The 16,465-nt window shown below is 30.5% G+C and overlaps 2 protein-coding genes across 3 annotated transcripts; both read right to left on the bottom strand.

The window, feature by feature from the left end:
• Window positions 1-104: 104 nt before the first annotated feature.
• Window positions 105-6,544, bottom strand: LOC137832284 (mitogen-activated protein kinase 15). Of its 2 annotated transcripts, none has more exons than XR_011084534.1 (10): window positions 5,670-6,484; window positions 4,417-4,825; window positions 4,175-4,302; window positions 4,014-4,073; window positions 2,759-2,908; window positions 2,517-2,672; window positions 2,224-2,435; window positions 1,484-1,585; window positions 897-1,335; window positions 105-798 (listed from the first exon to the last, which is right to left on the bottom strand). XR_011084534.1 is itself a non-coding variant. In XM_068640349.1 (10 exons), the coding sequence occupies exons 1-10, from the start codon at window positions 5,691-5,693 to the stop codon at window positions 509-511; spliced, it is 1,692 nt and encodes a 563-aa protein (XP_068496450.1). In that variant the 5' UTR covers window positions 5,694-6,544; the 3' UTR covers window positions 105-508. The 2 variants fall into 2 exon arrangements, 1 of the variants encoding a protein (XP_068496450.1); XM_068640349.1 differs by having other exon boundaries at window positions 1,175-1,335; window positions 5,670-6,544.
• A 4,613-nt stretch (window positions 6,545-11,157) lies between these two features.
• On the bottom strand, window positions 11,158-12,928 carry LOC137832296 (small ribosomal subunit protein uS8z/uS8w). Its single transcript, XM_068640374.1, has 4 exons — window positions 12,797-12,928; window positions 12,306-12,443; window positions 12,048-12,208; window positions 11,158-11,440 (listed from the first exon to the last, which is right to left on the bottom strand). The coding sequence occupies exons 2-4, from the start codon at window positions 12,436-12,438 to the stop codon at window positions 11,342-11,344; spliced, it is 393 nt and encodes a 130-aa protein (XP_068496475.1). The 5' UTR covers window positions 12,439-12,443; window positions 12,797-12,928; the 3' UTR covers window positions 11,158-11,341.
• Between the last annotated feature and the right edge of the window lie 3,537 nt (window positions 12,929-16,465).

Below are 16,465 nucleotides of genomic sequence, written 5' to 3'. Positions count from 1 at the left end.
TAAGGAATTAACATTTCATTGGGAGCCAACATTAGTTTCTTTTGTTAAACATCAAATCAAGTTACTAACAGCAAAGATGTGCCATAGAGAAAGAGACAAATGAGTTACTTTGGCTATATGTCTTCTTTTTTTTATAAATAAAATACATTATGTTGGTAATGGTACCCAAGTAAAACTGGGGTATAATAACAACTACAGTTCTGCAATGAAGCAAGCGGTCGGTCTTCAAGTTCATGGCTTTTCAGATCTTTCATGTACTCTGTTATTAACACATTAGAGTGCAATAAAATCATCAATTGGACCATGCGAACCCTTTAAATTGACGATGCAATTGAGTGAATTAGAAATCATCCTCTAGATACTTCAACATTGGGAATTGAGCCCCTTTAGCTCTCCCCTTTGTTTGATGCTTCATATGTGAAATTTCAGTTCTGATGATCAAGATTAGGTGTAGCACATGAACCTCAGGTATATATCTATCAGAGAGCCTCATGGCACACATTCAATATCAATACCACTGACCACCAGGTCCACCTGGAGCAGCAGCCACTTTTCTTGCCATGTATTGAGGCTTTGGCTGCAGTCCACTTGAACCTTCAATCCCATCATCCTCTGCCCCTCTCTCACTTTTATAGCCCGGGTTTCTCCTAGGATATGAACAGCTAGACGCTGCGAACTGAGCTGGAACAGATGGATTCCTGACCATCCTCCTCTGCTCAGTTTCTGCCGTCACTGCTACTCCACAGTTATTGTATCGCATCACTGAACCAACAACCTTTCCGGGCCTTGCTGCCACACCTATAGACAGTGAGCCACAAATGGATACATTGGATGAGAATAACATCATAGTACTTTAAATCCATAGGAAGTATCGGATGAGAATTACATTATAATACCTTAAAAGTACATACAAAAAAATTCATCAAAAAAATTTAAAGAACTCCGCAGCTTTCAGCTCACAGAATTCCCACCATGTGGCAGAAGAAAGAAGTACATGTGTGCAAAGATGCAAAAATATTGGTTAAAAGAAAGATAAATTAAAATGAAACAAGCTTCATGAAGGCACAAGACTCTTCTTGTCAGATAATGCCAGTCATGTGTGTGTCCAATAAATACAAAGAAAGTAAGGGAAACAGAGAAGGGGTAAAATGCATGTAGAAGTCAATCATCATACCTTGAATATTTTGAGGTGCTTGTAAAGGAAGCCGGGACATAGGGATAACATTACTCCTATCTACCGGTTGTCTCTCTACTTCTTTGATGCAACATTTGGACAGATCATCCGCAACCTCCGACGTATTATGTATTTTGTTGTCTGAATACAACACACAAGGTCTGCATGTACAGCAACAAATCAGTGGAGTAGTTGGCAATTCCAAACCAGATACAGGAGGTGTATTCTATTTGGAGTTTGACAATATAAAATGAATAATGGCCAAAGAAGAAAGCAACAATTTCCAACAGTTACAAAAAATTAAAATACCTGGGCAAAGATGCATGTTGCCTCTCAGGTGGAGCAACAGTTCCTCCTTTGCCGTAATGTTCCTCAAGATATGCAAATTGCTTCTTGAAATGGTCCACAGCACTACTCAAAAATAAAATTTAGGAAAAGAAATCAGGGGGAGAAACCAAAACCTAACCTTAGAGAAACAAGAGTGACAAAACCAATCAATTCTAAAATACATCAGTCAGTCTAAATAAAATATGCTAGAAAATCACAAATTTACAATACCATAAATAATCAATTCGTAGTCAAAATTGCATCTCATCAAAACATCCGAGGTAATTTATTTCAAAAAAGAAAATTAGCATATATTGTACAGCAAGTATCCATATATCTAGTTACTTTCACATCTATGAAATTAACATGAAACTTGAAAATCATGTGGCTTAAACCTTATGAGGAAAGACTATGGAGATTGTTTTCTTAATATATTGGTTGCCATAGCATTTTCTTTTGTACTTTCTTCAATAAATTTGATTATTTTAGCCATAACTCAAGTCTAAGTAAACACTATAGAAGTCACATTTAACTATACAAGACATTGTAAATTTAGACTCCTCAATGAGTGAAAATGAAAATTTTAAAACCCGAAAGGGCCAAAAGTTTATGAATTGTTAAAGCAACAATATCAAGTCAAAGCAACATCCAAATATGCTATGTTGTTCAGGAAGTGCTAATGAGGTGTAAAACACAAATTTGGGTAGAGGTTTAGACAACACCTTGGATACATGAAACCTGTTGGTTCTGCTCCCTCTAGAAATTCCTTCAACATCTTTGGATGGTACTCCAGAATCTCTCTGTATATAAGCTCGCGTACATCTTCCTTTGTTATCCGGCGTCTCTCAAACTCAAATTCCATCTTGGTAACTGGTTGAGCAGATGGTTCTCTCTCAACCTTGGCCAAGCCTTTAAAATATGGATCCGCTAGAGCCTAACATTATACACAAAATAACCTATTAACCAGATATAACAGAGCAAGTGAACCAAAGATAGATGGACATCAAAATCTAACCTCTTCAGCAGTAGGCCGGTCCTTGGGCTCAAATGCCAACATTCTTTCTAACAAACGAAGAGCTAGGGGGTCTGCATTTGGAAACTTCTGTGAGAAAGGAACTGGCTTCTTCTTACGCATGCTGCTCAAATATCTACGAGCTTTCTCATTTCGTACCTATTGATATGATACCAAGGATGCATTAAGTGACTAAGTAGAATAAACAAATAACAAAATGCTAAAAGGGAAACTGAACGACAGACCCTAGCAATGGCTTCAGGAGATGGAGTTCCAAGAAGATCAGTCATAAGGTCTAGTTGATGAACAACATTCTTCCCAGGGAAAAGAGGTTTTCCGGTCAAAAGTTCTGAAAATATGCAGCCAATGCTCCAAATGTCTATAGCCGGTGTATACTGAAAAACAAAAGTTTATGATAAAATCCATTTACTAACATTGAGACACATGGAAACACTATCCATTTTCATTTCACGAACATCATCAACTTATGAAACAAACAATGATACTGATGCCTATTTAAATCTTAGAACTATCCAGAATAGACTTTATAATGTAATTAAAAGTAAAAACTGACCCTAAACCAGGTTGTTGAGCTCTAAAATGCCCTGTATAAGATAAGGACCTAACTCAAATATGATGAGAATATTGTTCTTCAACACAAGTATGAAAACAAGAGAAGGAGAGTTAACCATGAGACATCAAAAGACCTGGTTAAACCATATTTGATGAAAACAGCCCAATATCCAGAAGACAAAATGGGTACTTTCACTAAACTCATGCTAATGGCAGCTCTGATGGGGGGAGTGGTATGGGATTTTTTATTATTTTCTACCTTCCTAGTTATTTTGAAATTAATTATACTCAACGTGAATTGGAATTTTGGAGCAACACAAATTCCTTAGTACACCATGTGAATGTAAACCATAAAGGGCGGAAAAAATGGAAGAGTACTTCAAGTTTTATATGGGACAAAAGGGTACAACTCAAACAAAGAGGAAAACTCTATCACACAGCTATAATACCTACAATATTGTATGGGAACAAGAAAGCAATCATATGTTGTAGAAATAAGCATATTAGATATAAGAGCAATAGAGAGAAAGTTCAGGAAGCAGCGGAAAGAAGGTAAAATATCGTCTAAGGTAATTTTCGTATGTGTGGAAAACTTGCAGAAGCCCTAGTAAAGGAGAGTAAGGCAGATGTAAGGTACCCGTAGTAGAAACCATTAAGAACCAAGAAGGATATAAAGATCAATGGCTTGTCTACGTAGATACCATAATAGAAGACTATGGCACCATTAGCTGATCACTCAGAGAAACGTTGTTGTGCATACATTATTTATTGCAGTTAAAATTTAAAATTGCTATTTCGCACATTCATTACGAAAAATAAAACTTTTTGACAAAGTAACTCGACAACCACCACATAAAAAAAGTTAAATATTTGATAAAATTGATTAGCGATATTAATTAATATTAATAGTTGTAACATTTGCTGCACCTTGGAAAAGAAGGATCCACACAACTCAGGAGCCCTATACCACCTAGTTGCAACATAATCCTGCAAGCAAACAAACAGAATTGAGAAGCAATGAACCGAGAAGGAGAGCTATGCTGAATTGATGGTATAAGTTTATTAGTCGCAGGGAAAAAGAATCATACTGTCCAGAAAATAGCAGTGGGGGTATCATTGAAAGCCACTCTGGCAAGTCCAAAGTCACAAATCTTCAGCTTGCAGTCAGCATTTGCTAAAATGTTCTTTGGCTTTAGATCACGGTGAAATACATTTGCTACAAGTTCATAAAAAAAGTTTAAAATCATCGAAATGATCATAGCAACTAAGTTCGTACAATCAGAAAAATGTATGCTATAGCAAACAATCTATTAAAGAGCCCCAAACTGACCAGTGTGTATATACTTCAAGCCTCGAAGAAGCTGATACAGGAAAAACTGGTAATGCTCTGGCGTCAGATCATCATTAGCTTTGATGACCTGATGCAGATCAGATTCCATGAGTTCAAAGACAACATATATATCTTTGAATTCCCTTCTAGAAGGAGGTAAGAGAATATGCTTGATCTCCACAATATCTGGATGGCGTAAAAGTCTAAGAAGCTTAATCTCACGAAGAATACGAGTAGCATCAGAAACATGCTCAAATATGTCATTGATTTTCTTTATTGCAACCTTTTCTCCAGTGTGTGAATCATATGCAGAGCACACAACACCATAGCTTCCTTTACCAATCACTTCCTCTATTCTGTATCTGCTCCCCTCACCATATTCTGTAAAGAAGTCCACATCCACGGATGACTGCATAAACACAACAAACCAAACATTATACCAAGTCAAAATATGGTGTAAATGATACAAAACAACAATATTTTAATGAAGGGAGACAAAACTATGTTCCACATTTTTAGACCCGAAAGTAGTTAGATTAGTGTCTTAATTTGCAGGCAACCATGGAAGACACAGGATAAAAGTAGCTCCAGAGTTTTTAAAGATGGATATCAAGATAGTTAATTTAAAGTTGCACAAAAGCCACGGAGTGTACATTAGACTTGATAGCGAAAAAAAGAACATTTTCTGGATTTGCTTGGTATAATTAAATTAGAGAGGGATGGAAGATTAATTATAAAGATAAAACAATAACCGTTATTACTTGTTAGCGATTTTCTAATATTAAAATGAAATTAAACATAAAAGAGGAGAAGTGGGGGCTAACATAATTCACTGCAATAGTTTGCAGATACCATAGAAACCAAAAAAGTAGACAAACAAATCTTAAATGATGGAAAACTTTCTGCAAGACGTCTCACAAACCAACACTGCAGACTAGGGCATGTGGCAGAGAAATATAGACATTTGCTAGTCACGTTGTTTCTTCTTAACTAAAAACGGTTTTCATGTCCAAAAACAAAAAGGAGAGAAAACAGTAGTTGCAGGGAAGAGTTAGAGCTCCACGCTAGATGGTATAAAAAAAACATGTTTTTTAAATCATAAAGAATACAAATTCCACCCATGTCCTACAGATGCAGAACTCAACACAAAGAGCATCCACTCCCCTCAATACCTACCCAATTTCTCTCCGAACAATACAAATCAACAACACAACACAAATTAAGCTACATATATGTCAGTTAAGCAACTTTACCTTTTTTCTCTGATCAGGATGCATCTTTACAACCAAGCATAAAAACCCTACAAATGATTTAAGCCAGTAGGTGCATCCAACAAACCCCTCCCCTCAACTCAAATTCAGATCACGCAAACTCCCACTTCCACTTCAGAATCCCAGGAAAATAAAAGAGACAACCCCAGCGGCACCAGAACGCCCCCAGATCAAAAGAGGGTGTTCAAAATGCAAACCAAGAAAAAGAAATCGAAAGGAATAAGTAAAAGTAAAATCTTTCAGTTCAAACTTGAACGGTGCTCCACAGGAAAACCGACCCAGAAAAGTTTAGCAGCGAATACAGCAACTGCAATTAAAAAACAAACACGTACTGGGACACAACTCTGTTAGAATTAAAAAAACTAGGAACAAGAAACCCCCAAAGCTAAAAACAAATGGAGAAAGAGTCGAAATGTAGCTAAAAAGGCCAAGGACGCAGATCAAGCTGGAGTGTGAAAGCGTTAAGCTAAGAATCAGCGGAAAAAACTAATCTTGGAGGATCTGCTACGGCGATAAGCACTAACGCCGCTAAAGGAAATGAATAAATAGAGGCGTGGAACAAAGGGTGGAAGTTAGCAGAATAAGAATCTTGATATTGGGGTATTGAAGAAGAAGATTGTGATGGAAAATTGGGAGTGAATAAAGGTACATAAACTTTTGGATCTCACACAAGCCGCATACTACAAGTTCAAGTTGAAGAAGATTGTGGTGCAGAGCTTTGGAAAGTGCAAGAGAGAAAGAGGATAGAGGAAAAAAAATACCCACAATTTTAATTTAATAATATATAATAATAATTTTGAAAATGAGTGTGATTGTAAAGGAAGAGTATTATTGCAGAAAAGTATGATTGTGTCTTTGCCACTCAATTTATCTTTTTTTTTTTAATTTATTTACTCGTTTTTAATTTCAACTTTTTTCTAAGAAATTGGATAAGAGATTATGTGGAAGGGGGTGTTTGAATCTTGTGGCATTCCTTGCTCATGGTCAATAATTGTTGCTTAACTATCTTTTGATTGAATCCCAATTGTAAAATATTTACATGTCTCTTATGATAGTTAATTAAAGACTGAAAGTAAATGGAGAAGGTAATCCAAACAAATTAAGAATAATATATATGCCTTGATTTAATGTGTAATAAAAATTAATTGCAATTAAATATCATTGGTAAGGTTTTCAATTTATATCATCTTGATTTACTATTTAATTAATTTTATATTTTCAAATATGTGGGCCATATTTTTTCCTTGGCAGCAACAGCGTCCAACTTCTTGGAATTGGTTTTGGATGTCTCATCGAAGTCATTTTCCATTTCATTTTGCACATTATGTTCTAAACAACCAGTGACATGTCAGATAACTGTCATAAAAATGAGATATATTTGTTACGAGAGAGGAGTGAAGAAGAAATATCAAGATAATAAGCGATTATTTCACTTTTCACACAAAAATAAGAAAAAAAAATGGAGCATAATTATATAATTATTTGTGTACATAAGTATTTTAATATTTAGAAACTTTAAAATAAAATTAAAAAAACTTCGTAATCTTATAGGTAGAACGTCTTACATTTTTTTATAATATATTTGATAAAGTGTCTCACATGATATTTAATATAATTGTTTTTACCGAAAATTTAACCTTTCTTTAGTTTCTTGTTTTCTAGTATGTTTTCTATATAGTTTTAGTTTAGTAAATAATATATTTTTTATTATTGTGTTCTTTCTTTCCTTAATTCTATAGCATAGTATTGAACTTTGTGATTCTGACCATTACTTCTACATCCTTCTTCTTCTTTTCTTTTTCTAATTATTTTTTTTCTCGTATATATAACATTTACTTCTTTGAGTTTAAATTTGTTATTGACAAAATTCATAAACTTCTCAAATTCTTGAATTATCTTTTAAAGTTCACTTATTATATTATCAATAACGATATTAATCATAATTATTTATATTACGGGTAACAAGATTATTTTCTTGCTTGACTTCTTACATCAATATTCACATCCATTTTAATAAAAATGGTTGGTCTTACATATTTTGCTCAAATCTTAGTCAAATTTAAAATGTAATTATGCTTCTCAAAATCATGTTTGTATCAAGAAATTAAAGATTCAACTACATGCTCTAAAAGAATGATAATTTGTTGAAAGGTTTGTCTTCTTGACTTAAAGAAATGTGTGGATGTGTTAGTTGCTATTGATTCTTCTATCTCATACTAAATATATATCTCAAATTTTACAAAAAAGTCAATATCCTCTAAGTATTTCATCTCTTTTATAGAAAAAGGGCTAAAAGTGTTTTTCCTTTGATATTAACATATAAAAATGATTTACGGATATTATATTGAATGTTTCAAAAGGAAGATTAGGAAACTACTTGTATTAGTGGATTTTTGGTATGTTTAAAGTGGTGTTTCCTCTTAGCCTATGTTATTTTTTACTCTTAAAAAATTCCTACTTGCTTTGAAAACATACACGTACATAAATAGAATATGAAATTAGTGTGGTCACTGATATATTTCTTGTTCTGTTAACAACAAGAAGAAGAACATCATGGAGTAATTTAATAGAGATATCATATTTCAAAAACAATTGGGAGAAGAACATCGATGAAGGTTTTTGACAAGAAAAAGTATTCAAGAAATGCCACAAGATAAGGCAAGTATTGATATTGATGTGAAAAAATCAATGTTAGAATTTAGCAATGCCAAATGGCACGTGCCTCACATGGCATCAATACTTTTCAAACTGTGAATCGGTGCTTTTAGGAATAAAATAATACGAAGACTCGGTTCTGCCAAACTTTATCTTTTAAATTCAACTATAACACTTTTCAAATTGTTCTCAATTTTCATAAATTATGGTGTTTTTGTTTATATAATAAATAAATCCCCTTGGTGCAATGAATCAAATAATAGGAGTGAAAATAATTAATTTACAAGCTTTACACTGATTACTGAAAAACTCAATAATACGCCCTTCAAATGGTGTTATATTGTAAATTCATTCTTCATTTGTGAGGAAAAAAGTACTGTAGATGTTAGTTTTAAATTAAGTTTAATAAAATATAAATTCTGGGTGTAAATTTCTAAATTTAATCAGAGCAGCATCAATTTTGTTCTTAAATAAATAAATCAAATAAGTGATATATCTTCATTAGAGAGAAGATAAAAACTTTTCTTCAAGCAAAGGGCACCTTGTTGCTTCTGATTTGGAGTACAAAACAAATAAACACCGACCTGTGTTATTCCGAGAAAAACAAAGTTTTGAATTCTCTATGTACTGAAAAAATACGTATTAAAAAGAAGTTTTTCAATAAAGTATTATTCTTTTTTTATGAAACTGAATCATTGTTTATTTTGCCCCAAAATAGTTCCCAGATCACCAAAATCTGTGCAGAATCGTAATGCCTCTCAATCTATATAATCAAGTGAAATTAGAAATTTCAATAAAAATATAAAAGAAATATTATATTTTATTATTATTGGATGAGATCAAGTGTTATGATGAAAAAAAATATTTTAATTATACTTTTATAATAAAATTATTTTTTATATTAGATTACTTCTCAAGTTAAGGAAATTCTTCACTTAATTTTTTTTATATTATTATTCTATTTTACTCAATTATCTTTGTTTATTGTTTTTACAAATATCCATTTGGTTCTGATTTTCCAATCATTTATTTTGTCAAGTAAGAAAACAGGAGAAATGAACTTCTGACAAGAAAAAAAATTGAGATGGGGACAAAGGATGGGTTGTTTCTTACACACTATGGTTGAACGAGATGCTCTCAAGAAGGTCAACCAATTGGTGATTCCACCATTTGTGCAATAATCAGGTCCACCACCACTATTTTTTTGGTCAATACTTTTCTTGCAATCATAATAGTAATAACTTTTATTTTTACAGATTATTGAATACATCATAAGATTCAATTATTATCCTACTATTTTTAATTAGAGAAGCATTGAGTGTTACCTAAAAAAAATAGGAGGTAAACAATTTAATGCAAGAGAATTAAGAACAAAACTCATTAAAGGGTGATACTTGTCCAAAACATTGACCCAATTGAATATATGTAGAAATAAATAAGATCTCACGTGTAACTAAAACTCAGTAATATTAATGTTAGGCAATACTAAATGTTTGTGTTTCTTTTTTGTTTTCAACACCATCTTTTGTGTGGAAAACTGTCCAAATCGTTATCACTCATATATCAAGGTTGTAAAACTGAACATTCAATCTTGTTAGTAATAAAAAATTTAAAATAATTATTTTAAAATTCAATGGATTTATAGTACACAGTGGTAGTATAAAACGATTTTATTTTGTTAATATAAGTTTACACAGACAAAACTCGACGCTTATTATTATTACTATTTTGGTGGTTTTTTATGAAACAATATATTTAGATTTCATTCGGTTATTTTTGGGAATTGAGAAGATCGAATTTAGCATTAAGATTTGTGCATTGTGCTCCTATCTACACGTGAAGTCAAGTTACAACAATTTTATTTCTAATATTCTATAAACAGAAATCTATTGATCAAGGACGCAGATCACAAGTTATAGTTACACCAAAAAATCCATCCATTTGCACGATATATCTAAAGATCAAAACATTGCTTAAAACGATACATTAAAAAAATAAAAATATATTATACTCATAGAAGAAAGGGAATACAAAACTACTTATGATATTGGAAAAATAATCTATCAGATTAATTATGACTTTCAGCTCCTTCAAATAATTTTAAATTTAGTTCTTCAAATTTAAATTACTTTAGTGCTCCATTGAAAATAAAATACAACTTTAAACCCTAAACACAGAACATTACCCTAAATTCTATATTTTAGTCCCTTGAATTAAGTATTTAGAAACTATAATTGTTTCTTAAATTTTAAAGAAACTACACAAAGTTCTTCTAATTTAAAACCAAAACTAGAATTATCCCAAACTCAAATCATTAAAAGTAGTTTAAACCCTAAATCTAAATGCACTTCACACCACCGTTTTCTTTTACCTAAACAAAAAATAATAATTTACCAAGCCCAAACCTATCCTAAAATTTACCAAGCCCAAACAATTAAATTTAATCCATGCTCATAACTCTAACTTCTGAAGTGTAAACATTACTGCCCCACCCTTTCAATATACACCTCTCTATCATATCAAAAGTGAGTATTAAAAATCTAAGCCAACCCAAACCCCCAAAAGAACTACAAATTTCGAGCATAATAAAATATACAAAACTAAACATCTGCAACTGTGATATACTAACAGACTATTAGCTTAGAAACTATATAACACTATTCTAAAATTTGAATTTCAAACCAATTAAGTTATTTCGAAAATTTCGCCCCTTACATAAGGGGGCACTCTCTCCTTTCTTAATAATTACTGCAATCTCCTTTATAGAGATATGCACTATTATGTACTAATAATAGTAGTAATACCGAATCGAGCCTTAAATAAAACCATAAATTAGATAAATTATAGCTGCTATTTTGGTTCTGCAAACAAACAAAAGCACATCAGAAAAACATCTCCTGCTATGCATACTCAGTAAACTACGGGTCTAACATCGATCATTACAACCGGTGAGTTTAAAAAAACTGAAATCGGCACAAAATCTTTGAAAGGAAACCAGACTAGTAAAAGAAACCCAGCACTTTCCCACCAACATTCTTCCTCCTAGCTTCTTCATGATCCATGATGCCAGCAGAGGTAGTCAACACAATATACCCAAACTGAAACATTTGGGTAATTAATGGTTAGGGATCAACAATTAAATTGTGTTCAAAGCCTCTACGTGTACCCTTACAAAATTTACGATACAGACACAACATTGATAGCAAAACACGAATATATTAATGAAACAGAACAAACAGTATTTTAAGAATTGTAGCATAGCACTAATCTACTGGTGGGTTGTCTTAACTTTGATCCCGATTTTCAAAAGTTTACAGACATTCCAATTGTTATCTGTAGTACTAATACTTACAAAGATACAGATTGAAAACAGCAAAAAATTTCTCAAATAAAATGTGGCGTGTATCATTAAGCCATGATTTCATAGGTGCTCATTCTTGTATATGACATCTTCTTAAAATATAAACTCAATAATCTAAAAGAGAGATTCAGACTTCAGAAGGCAATTAGCTGAAATAATCATATGCCACTTAAATTCTCAAACTCTCCACAATGGTGTTATGTCAAAAATTGTAAACAATAAAGTTAAAGAAAACAACCCTGTTATTTTTTGCAAAAACAGAATACTATATTTTATAACGAGTACAAGAACTAAGAACAAGAAGATCTCTGATGTTAGAAAAAGAACGAGACTTTTGAGCTAACCTGTCTTGAGGGGAGTAACCTAGCAGTCCAGCCTTCAATCTCTTTGACACCCACATCAAAACGGGGGCTAATAACCCCACATTTGTTCAGTCTACCATTCAATTCAACGACGATTTTCCCAGATCTGTGATCGTCAACGTACTCAAACTCTCCAATGTACCCTAGAAAGAACCAAAACAACGAAAATATATAAAATAATTATGAAACAAGTAGTAATCAAATTAAGGTATCATCCAAAAAACAAGAAACATCACATACCATGCTTTTGCATCACCAAGAGGAATTTTATAATCACTTTTGAGGATGGCCTAACCATGACCTGGCGCTTCCCCCTCTTCTCGGCATTGTACATGCTCTTGAGAGCATCATTCAAGACACTGACCCTCACCATTATCACTGTGACCAATTTCATAAAAATTAACCAAACGGCATAACCATCGTTATAAACAACAATAATACTAATCACAGTAATGTTGTATATGTATTATGATTTCATAATCATAACAGAAAAAACAAAAAAGCAAGGATTTCCGGCGAAAGGTAAAATTTTGTTAACAAGGTATCTTCTAAAAGGCTACCGCAACAACAAAATACAACACTTAAGGATCTCAACATGAAATTAAACACCAGAAATATGCTTCAGTATCTATTTCTTCATCATGAAAGGTAAGATAAGAAGGGGTAACAAAGAAAATCTAGACAACCCCTGAACCAAATTTCGTAACCGGAGAATAGGAATCAGATCTTACCGAGATAGTACAGTGAAGGCACAGAAACTGCGTGGGTGCGGAAGAAGACTAACAACGTAGGAGGCCACGAGTATAAAACAACTTCTACGCCTGTTTAGGGTTTGGTTAGCGATTAAAGGTTTTGAGTCCATGCAGTTTCTCCTTGTTGGACCCTTCCTTTCAGGCCCATAATTGTGTGGCCCATTCATTTACAAAAAACATCTTTGGACCAAAAATATTGGAAACCTAAGGATATTATACTTCCTTTCTCTCCTTCCATGAATAACTCATTTTTATTTTATAAAAATGAATTTGTTCAGAATATTTATTAAAAAATAAATAAATCGAACACATAATCCTACTTGTTTTAAACATGCAATGATATTTTATGAAAAGTGTATTTCATTTAAACATAGTTTTTCTTTTTAATTGATTTCTCTATAAATAATTAGAATAGTTGCCTTGAGAGTATTTTTAGTTATCAATCAATCGTTGATGATTTTATTTTTTTTTACAATATACAGGTTGTGATTTTTCTTAGCTTTGTATCTCTCTCAATCTATTATTTTTTAATATCTTTAATTTAAATATTAATTTAATTTTTTTTAGATGATATAAACCATTTATCATGAATTTGCAATATTAGATAAGTCTCCCATCCTCACACAACCTTATGATTATTTTACAATATATTATTTTCTTTCTTTATCTCCTAGTTACCTCTCTTTCAAAATTTCTTTGTAGCTTTTTTTAGATTCTTACTACATGAACATCTAATTAAACTTTGCAAAATATAATTAACCTGTACTTAAAAAATATAAAATTATTATTAAATAATTTAGCTGATGATAAATTTGGTTTAATCATTTTTAAAGTGACATCAACTATTTTTAATTTTTTTAGTAAATAAATATTTATTTCAATTACGATTTAGGATAAATTAGTCAACATTTGTTTAATATACTAATTTAGTCAATTTTAATAGGGCGTCAATCATTTTTAACTTTTTTAATAAATAAAAATGTTTATACTAATATCACTGTGTCAGTTTAGTTGAATGTTAATTAAAATAAATAATATTAACGTCAATATAATTAACCTTAATTTTATATTTCAGATAAGTCAATATTAATTTTATTTATTTTAATATTTATAAGTTAATATCGATTAGTTAATATAAGATATCTTTAATATATGTTTAAGTTAGTATTAACAGACTCATTGTTGATTATATATCATAAATGTGTGCATCTTCCTGTTAAAAAATATTAATAGTAAATTCTTTTTAATTTATCTATATTTAAATATGACAAATTTTTCAACTCACGATTTATATATTTTTTTTATATAAATCTTTTGCACTCGTATCTTTCGTTCATAATCATATATCTTTTGATAATTATCTCATTCATTCACATCATATTCTTCATCGCAAACAATTTTTTTTTTTTTGTTTTTATTTTATTTTGTTGAAGATGAAAATCTTGTACATGTTTTTTTTCCAAAATTAAATTAAGTTGATATTAAAAATATAATTTATTTAGTATCAGAACATTAATTCATTTCCATGTTAAAATTTATTTAATATAGATAGTTTAATTCAAAATTAGTGATTGAATAGTAGACCTTAAAAAGTTAAGATTAATGAATTATTGTCATGATTTTATATTTACACGCAACTGCAATTTTTAGTTAATTAACATCAAAATTTAATTATTAATGTAAGTTTTTAATCCACGCTGAATATCTATTTATTAATTAATATTAATAGTATGATGAAATTTTTAAAAAGATGAATTAAATAGCTTTATCAACTAATAAATTATTATCATTATTATTAACATTTCTGTAAAAAATAATGTCCATTATATGGTGTTCTTGATAGGTTATTTTTTGAATTAAAAAGGATAAGTCATTTTATTGGTGATGTTGAAACTAAATCAATACAATTTGAACTAAATATTGATTAATAGATATTCATGAAATGGACGAGTTAATATACTTAAACAATGATCATTTCATCTACAAGATAATTAACAGATATATCAATTGAATTTCAATACTTGAAACAAACTATGTGACACTTTCCAATTTCCAACATGTTATGTAATTTAACTTTTCAAAATAAGTTATGGATAAAACAAAATAAAACAATATGTACATATATAAATAAATAATATTAATAATTAATCTTTCTATTTGATTTCATCATTATATTTGTATGAAAACATTTTTCTTAAATTACACTATTCTTTATGAAGTTTAATTTTATAGATAAATAATTTATTTATTTTGTTATCTATCTTTCCTAAAAGCAACAAAAACTCATCTAAATAGACTTAGTTATATTTGGATTTAATTACGTCAACACCCTAACTTTTGTGACCTTTTACACTTTCACTCGTCATTGCTAATGGTGTATTTTCTCAAGTTTCAACTATATCTCATTTTCAAAAATTCTATACAAACACTCATTGTTTAAACTGTATATTGTCATTCATTTTTTCATAATTTATATGTAACCCATTAAAAACATGGTGTAAGTGTGATTCAAAAAATCCCAAGAACTATCATTGTAATTTAATCCTCCGTTTATTATTTGCATGATACCATTTTTAATGAAACTTCTAATATCAAAAGTATCTTTGTTTTCTTTATTAAACCACATAGTATCCATTTGCATTTTGTTTGAACAATGTTATCTGAAAAATATTCATGATCCATATTTACATCATATAACATTCTTCAAATAAAATGCATAACAAATTCTAAAATTCAAGAACATTAAATAACAAACAAAACTTATTAAGAAAAGATTTCACGCAAAATGGACAAGGAATGAGAAAACAAACAAAATGTCCAAAACTTCAAACCTTTAAATCTTTTACAAGGGCATGTGTGTTCTCAATGAAAAAGACAAAAACATTTTGGCCTTAAAAGTTTCATTAAAAACTATATGCACATCAAGTTTTTGTGAACAAATAACAGAAGAAAAAAATTATAACAACAACCCAATATTTTTGTTTTTTTAAACTACATTTACATTTACATTACATGTACACCCAAAGCTTATAATGAGGTACACGTGTAATGTAAAAATATATTATTTTAAAACAAAAGAAAAAAAATTATGTAGAAATTTTAAAAACAAAAAATTAAATTGCTACACATTAGGATCCATTTGGAGAAGAATTATAGAAATAAAAACAGATATAACCGATAGCAAGTGAAGTGGTTAAAGTTTCAACCATAATATTCGTAAATCGTGTTAAGTGTGTCTATCTTGTTACAAAGAAATTTATAATTAAATAATATAAAAAAATTATTAAAATAATAATATTAAGGGTTGTAATGTAATTATATAAAAAAAAATATGATTGTGAATAAATCATTGTTACAAAAGTTTTTCAAAGTAATCTGTTAACATCTGAGAGATTAATATTAGAAGAACCAAATTGACTTGGGGAAGGAGGAGGAACTTAGTAAAGATTAACACATTAATGGCATTGAGTGCTCTGAAAAATATTCAGTCAAGCTCAACCATTGTGTTACACTATATATGGAAAGGATATTAAGAAAGTAGAAAGAGAGTTCATATATATATATAACTCCTAAAGTAGAAACCAAATTGAGAATGCAGAGAAGAAATTAGAACATAATAATGAGAATAAGTATGGAGTATCTAATGAT

Source organism: Phaseolus vulgaris, chromosome 6 (genome assembly GCF_000499845.2).
Source record: "Phaseolus vulgaris cultivar G19833 chromosome 6, P. vulgaris v2.0, whole genome shotgun sequence".
In the NCBI taxonomy this organism is placed as follows: domain Eukaryota; kingdom Viridiplantae; phylum Streptophyta; class Magnoliopsida; order Fabales; family Fabaceae; genus Phaseolus; species Phaseolus vulgaris.
Note: the sequence above shows the minus strand (reverse complement) of the source record. Positions and strands in the feature narration are given on the sequence as shown.

Excerpts from the sequence above, each read along its gene's own strand:
- LOC137832284 (XM_068640349.1), bottom strand. The coding sequence starts at position 5,693 with ATGCATCCTGATCAGAGAAAAAAG. Across the intron at positions 2,673-2,758 it reads CTCCTGAAGCCATTGCTAGG|GTACGAAATGAGAAAGCTCG; the intron begins GTCTGTCGTTCA and ends TCATATCAATAG. Across the intron at positions 1,336-1,483 it reads CAACATGCATCTTTGCCCAG|ACCTTGTGTGTTGTATTCAG; the intron begins GTATTTTAATTT and ends CTGTACATGCAG.
- LOC137832296 (XM_068640374.1), bottom strand. The coding sequence starts at position 12,438 with ATGGTGAGGGTCAGTGTCTTGAATGATGCTCTCAAGAGCATGTACAAT. Across the intron at positions 12,209-12,305 it reads CTTGGTGATGCAAAAGCATG|GGTACATTGGAGAGTTTGAG; the intron begins GTATGTGATGTT and ends GGTTCTTTCTAG. Across the intron at positions 11,441-12,047 it reads GGTTACTCCCCTCAAGACAG|TTTGGGTATATTGTGTTGAC; the intron begins GTTAGCTCAAAA and ends CAAATGTTTCAG.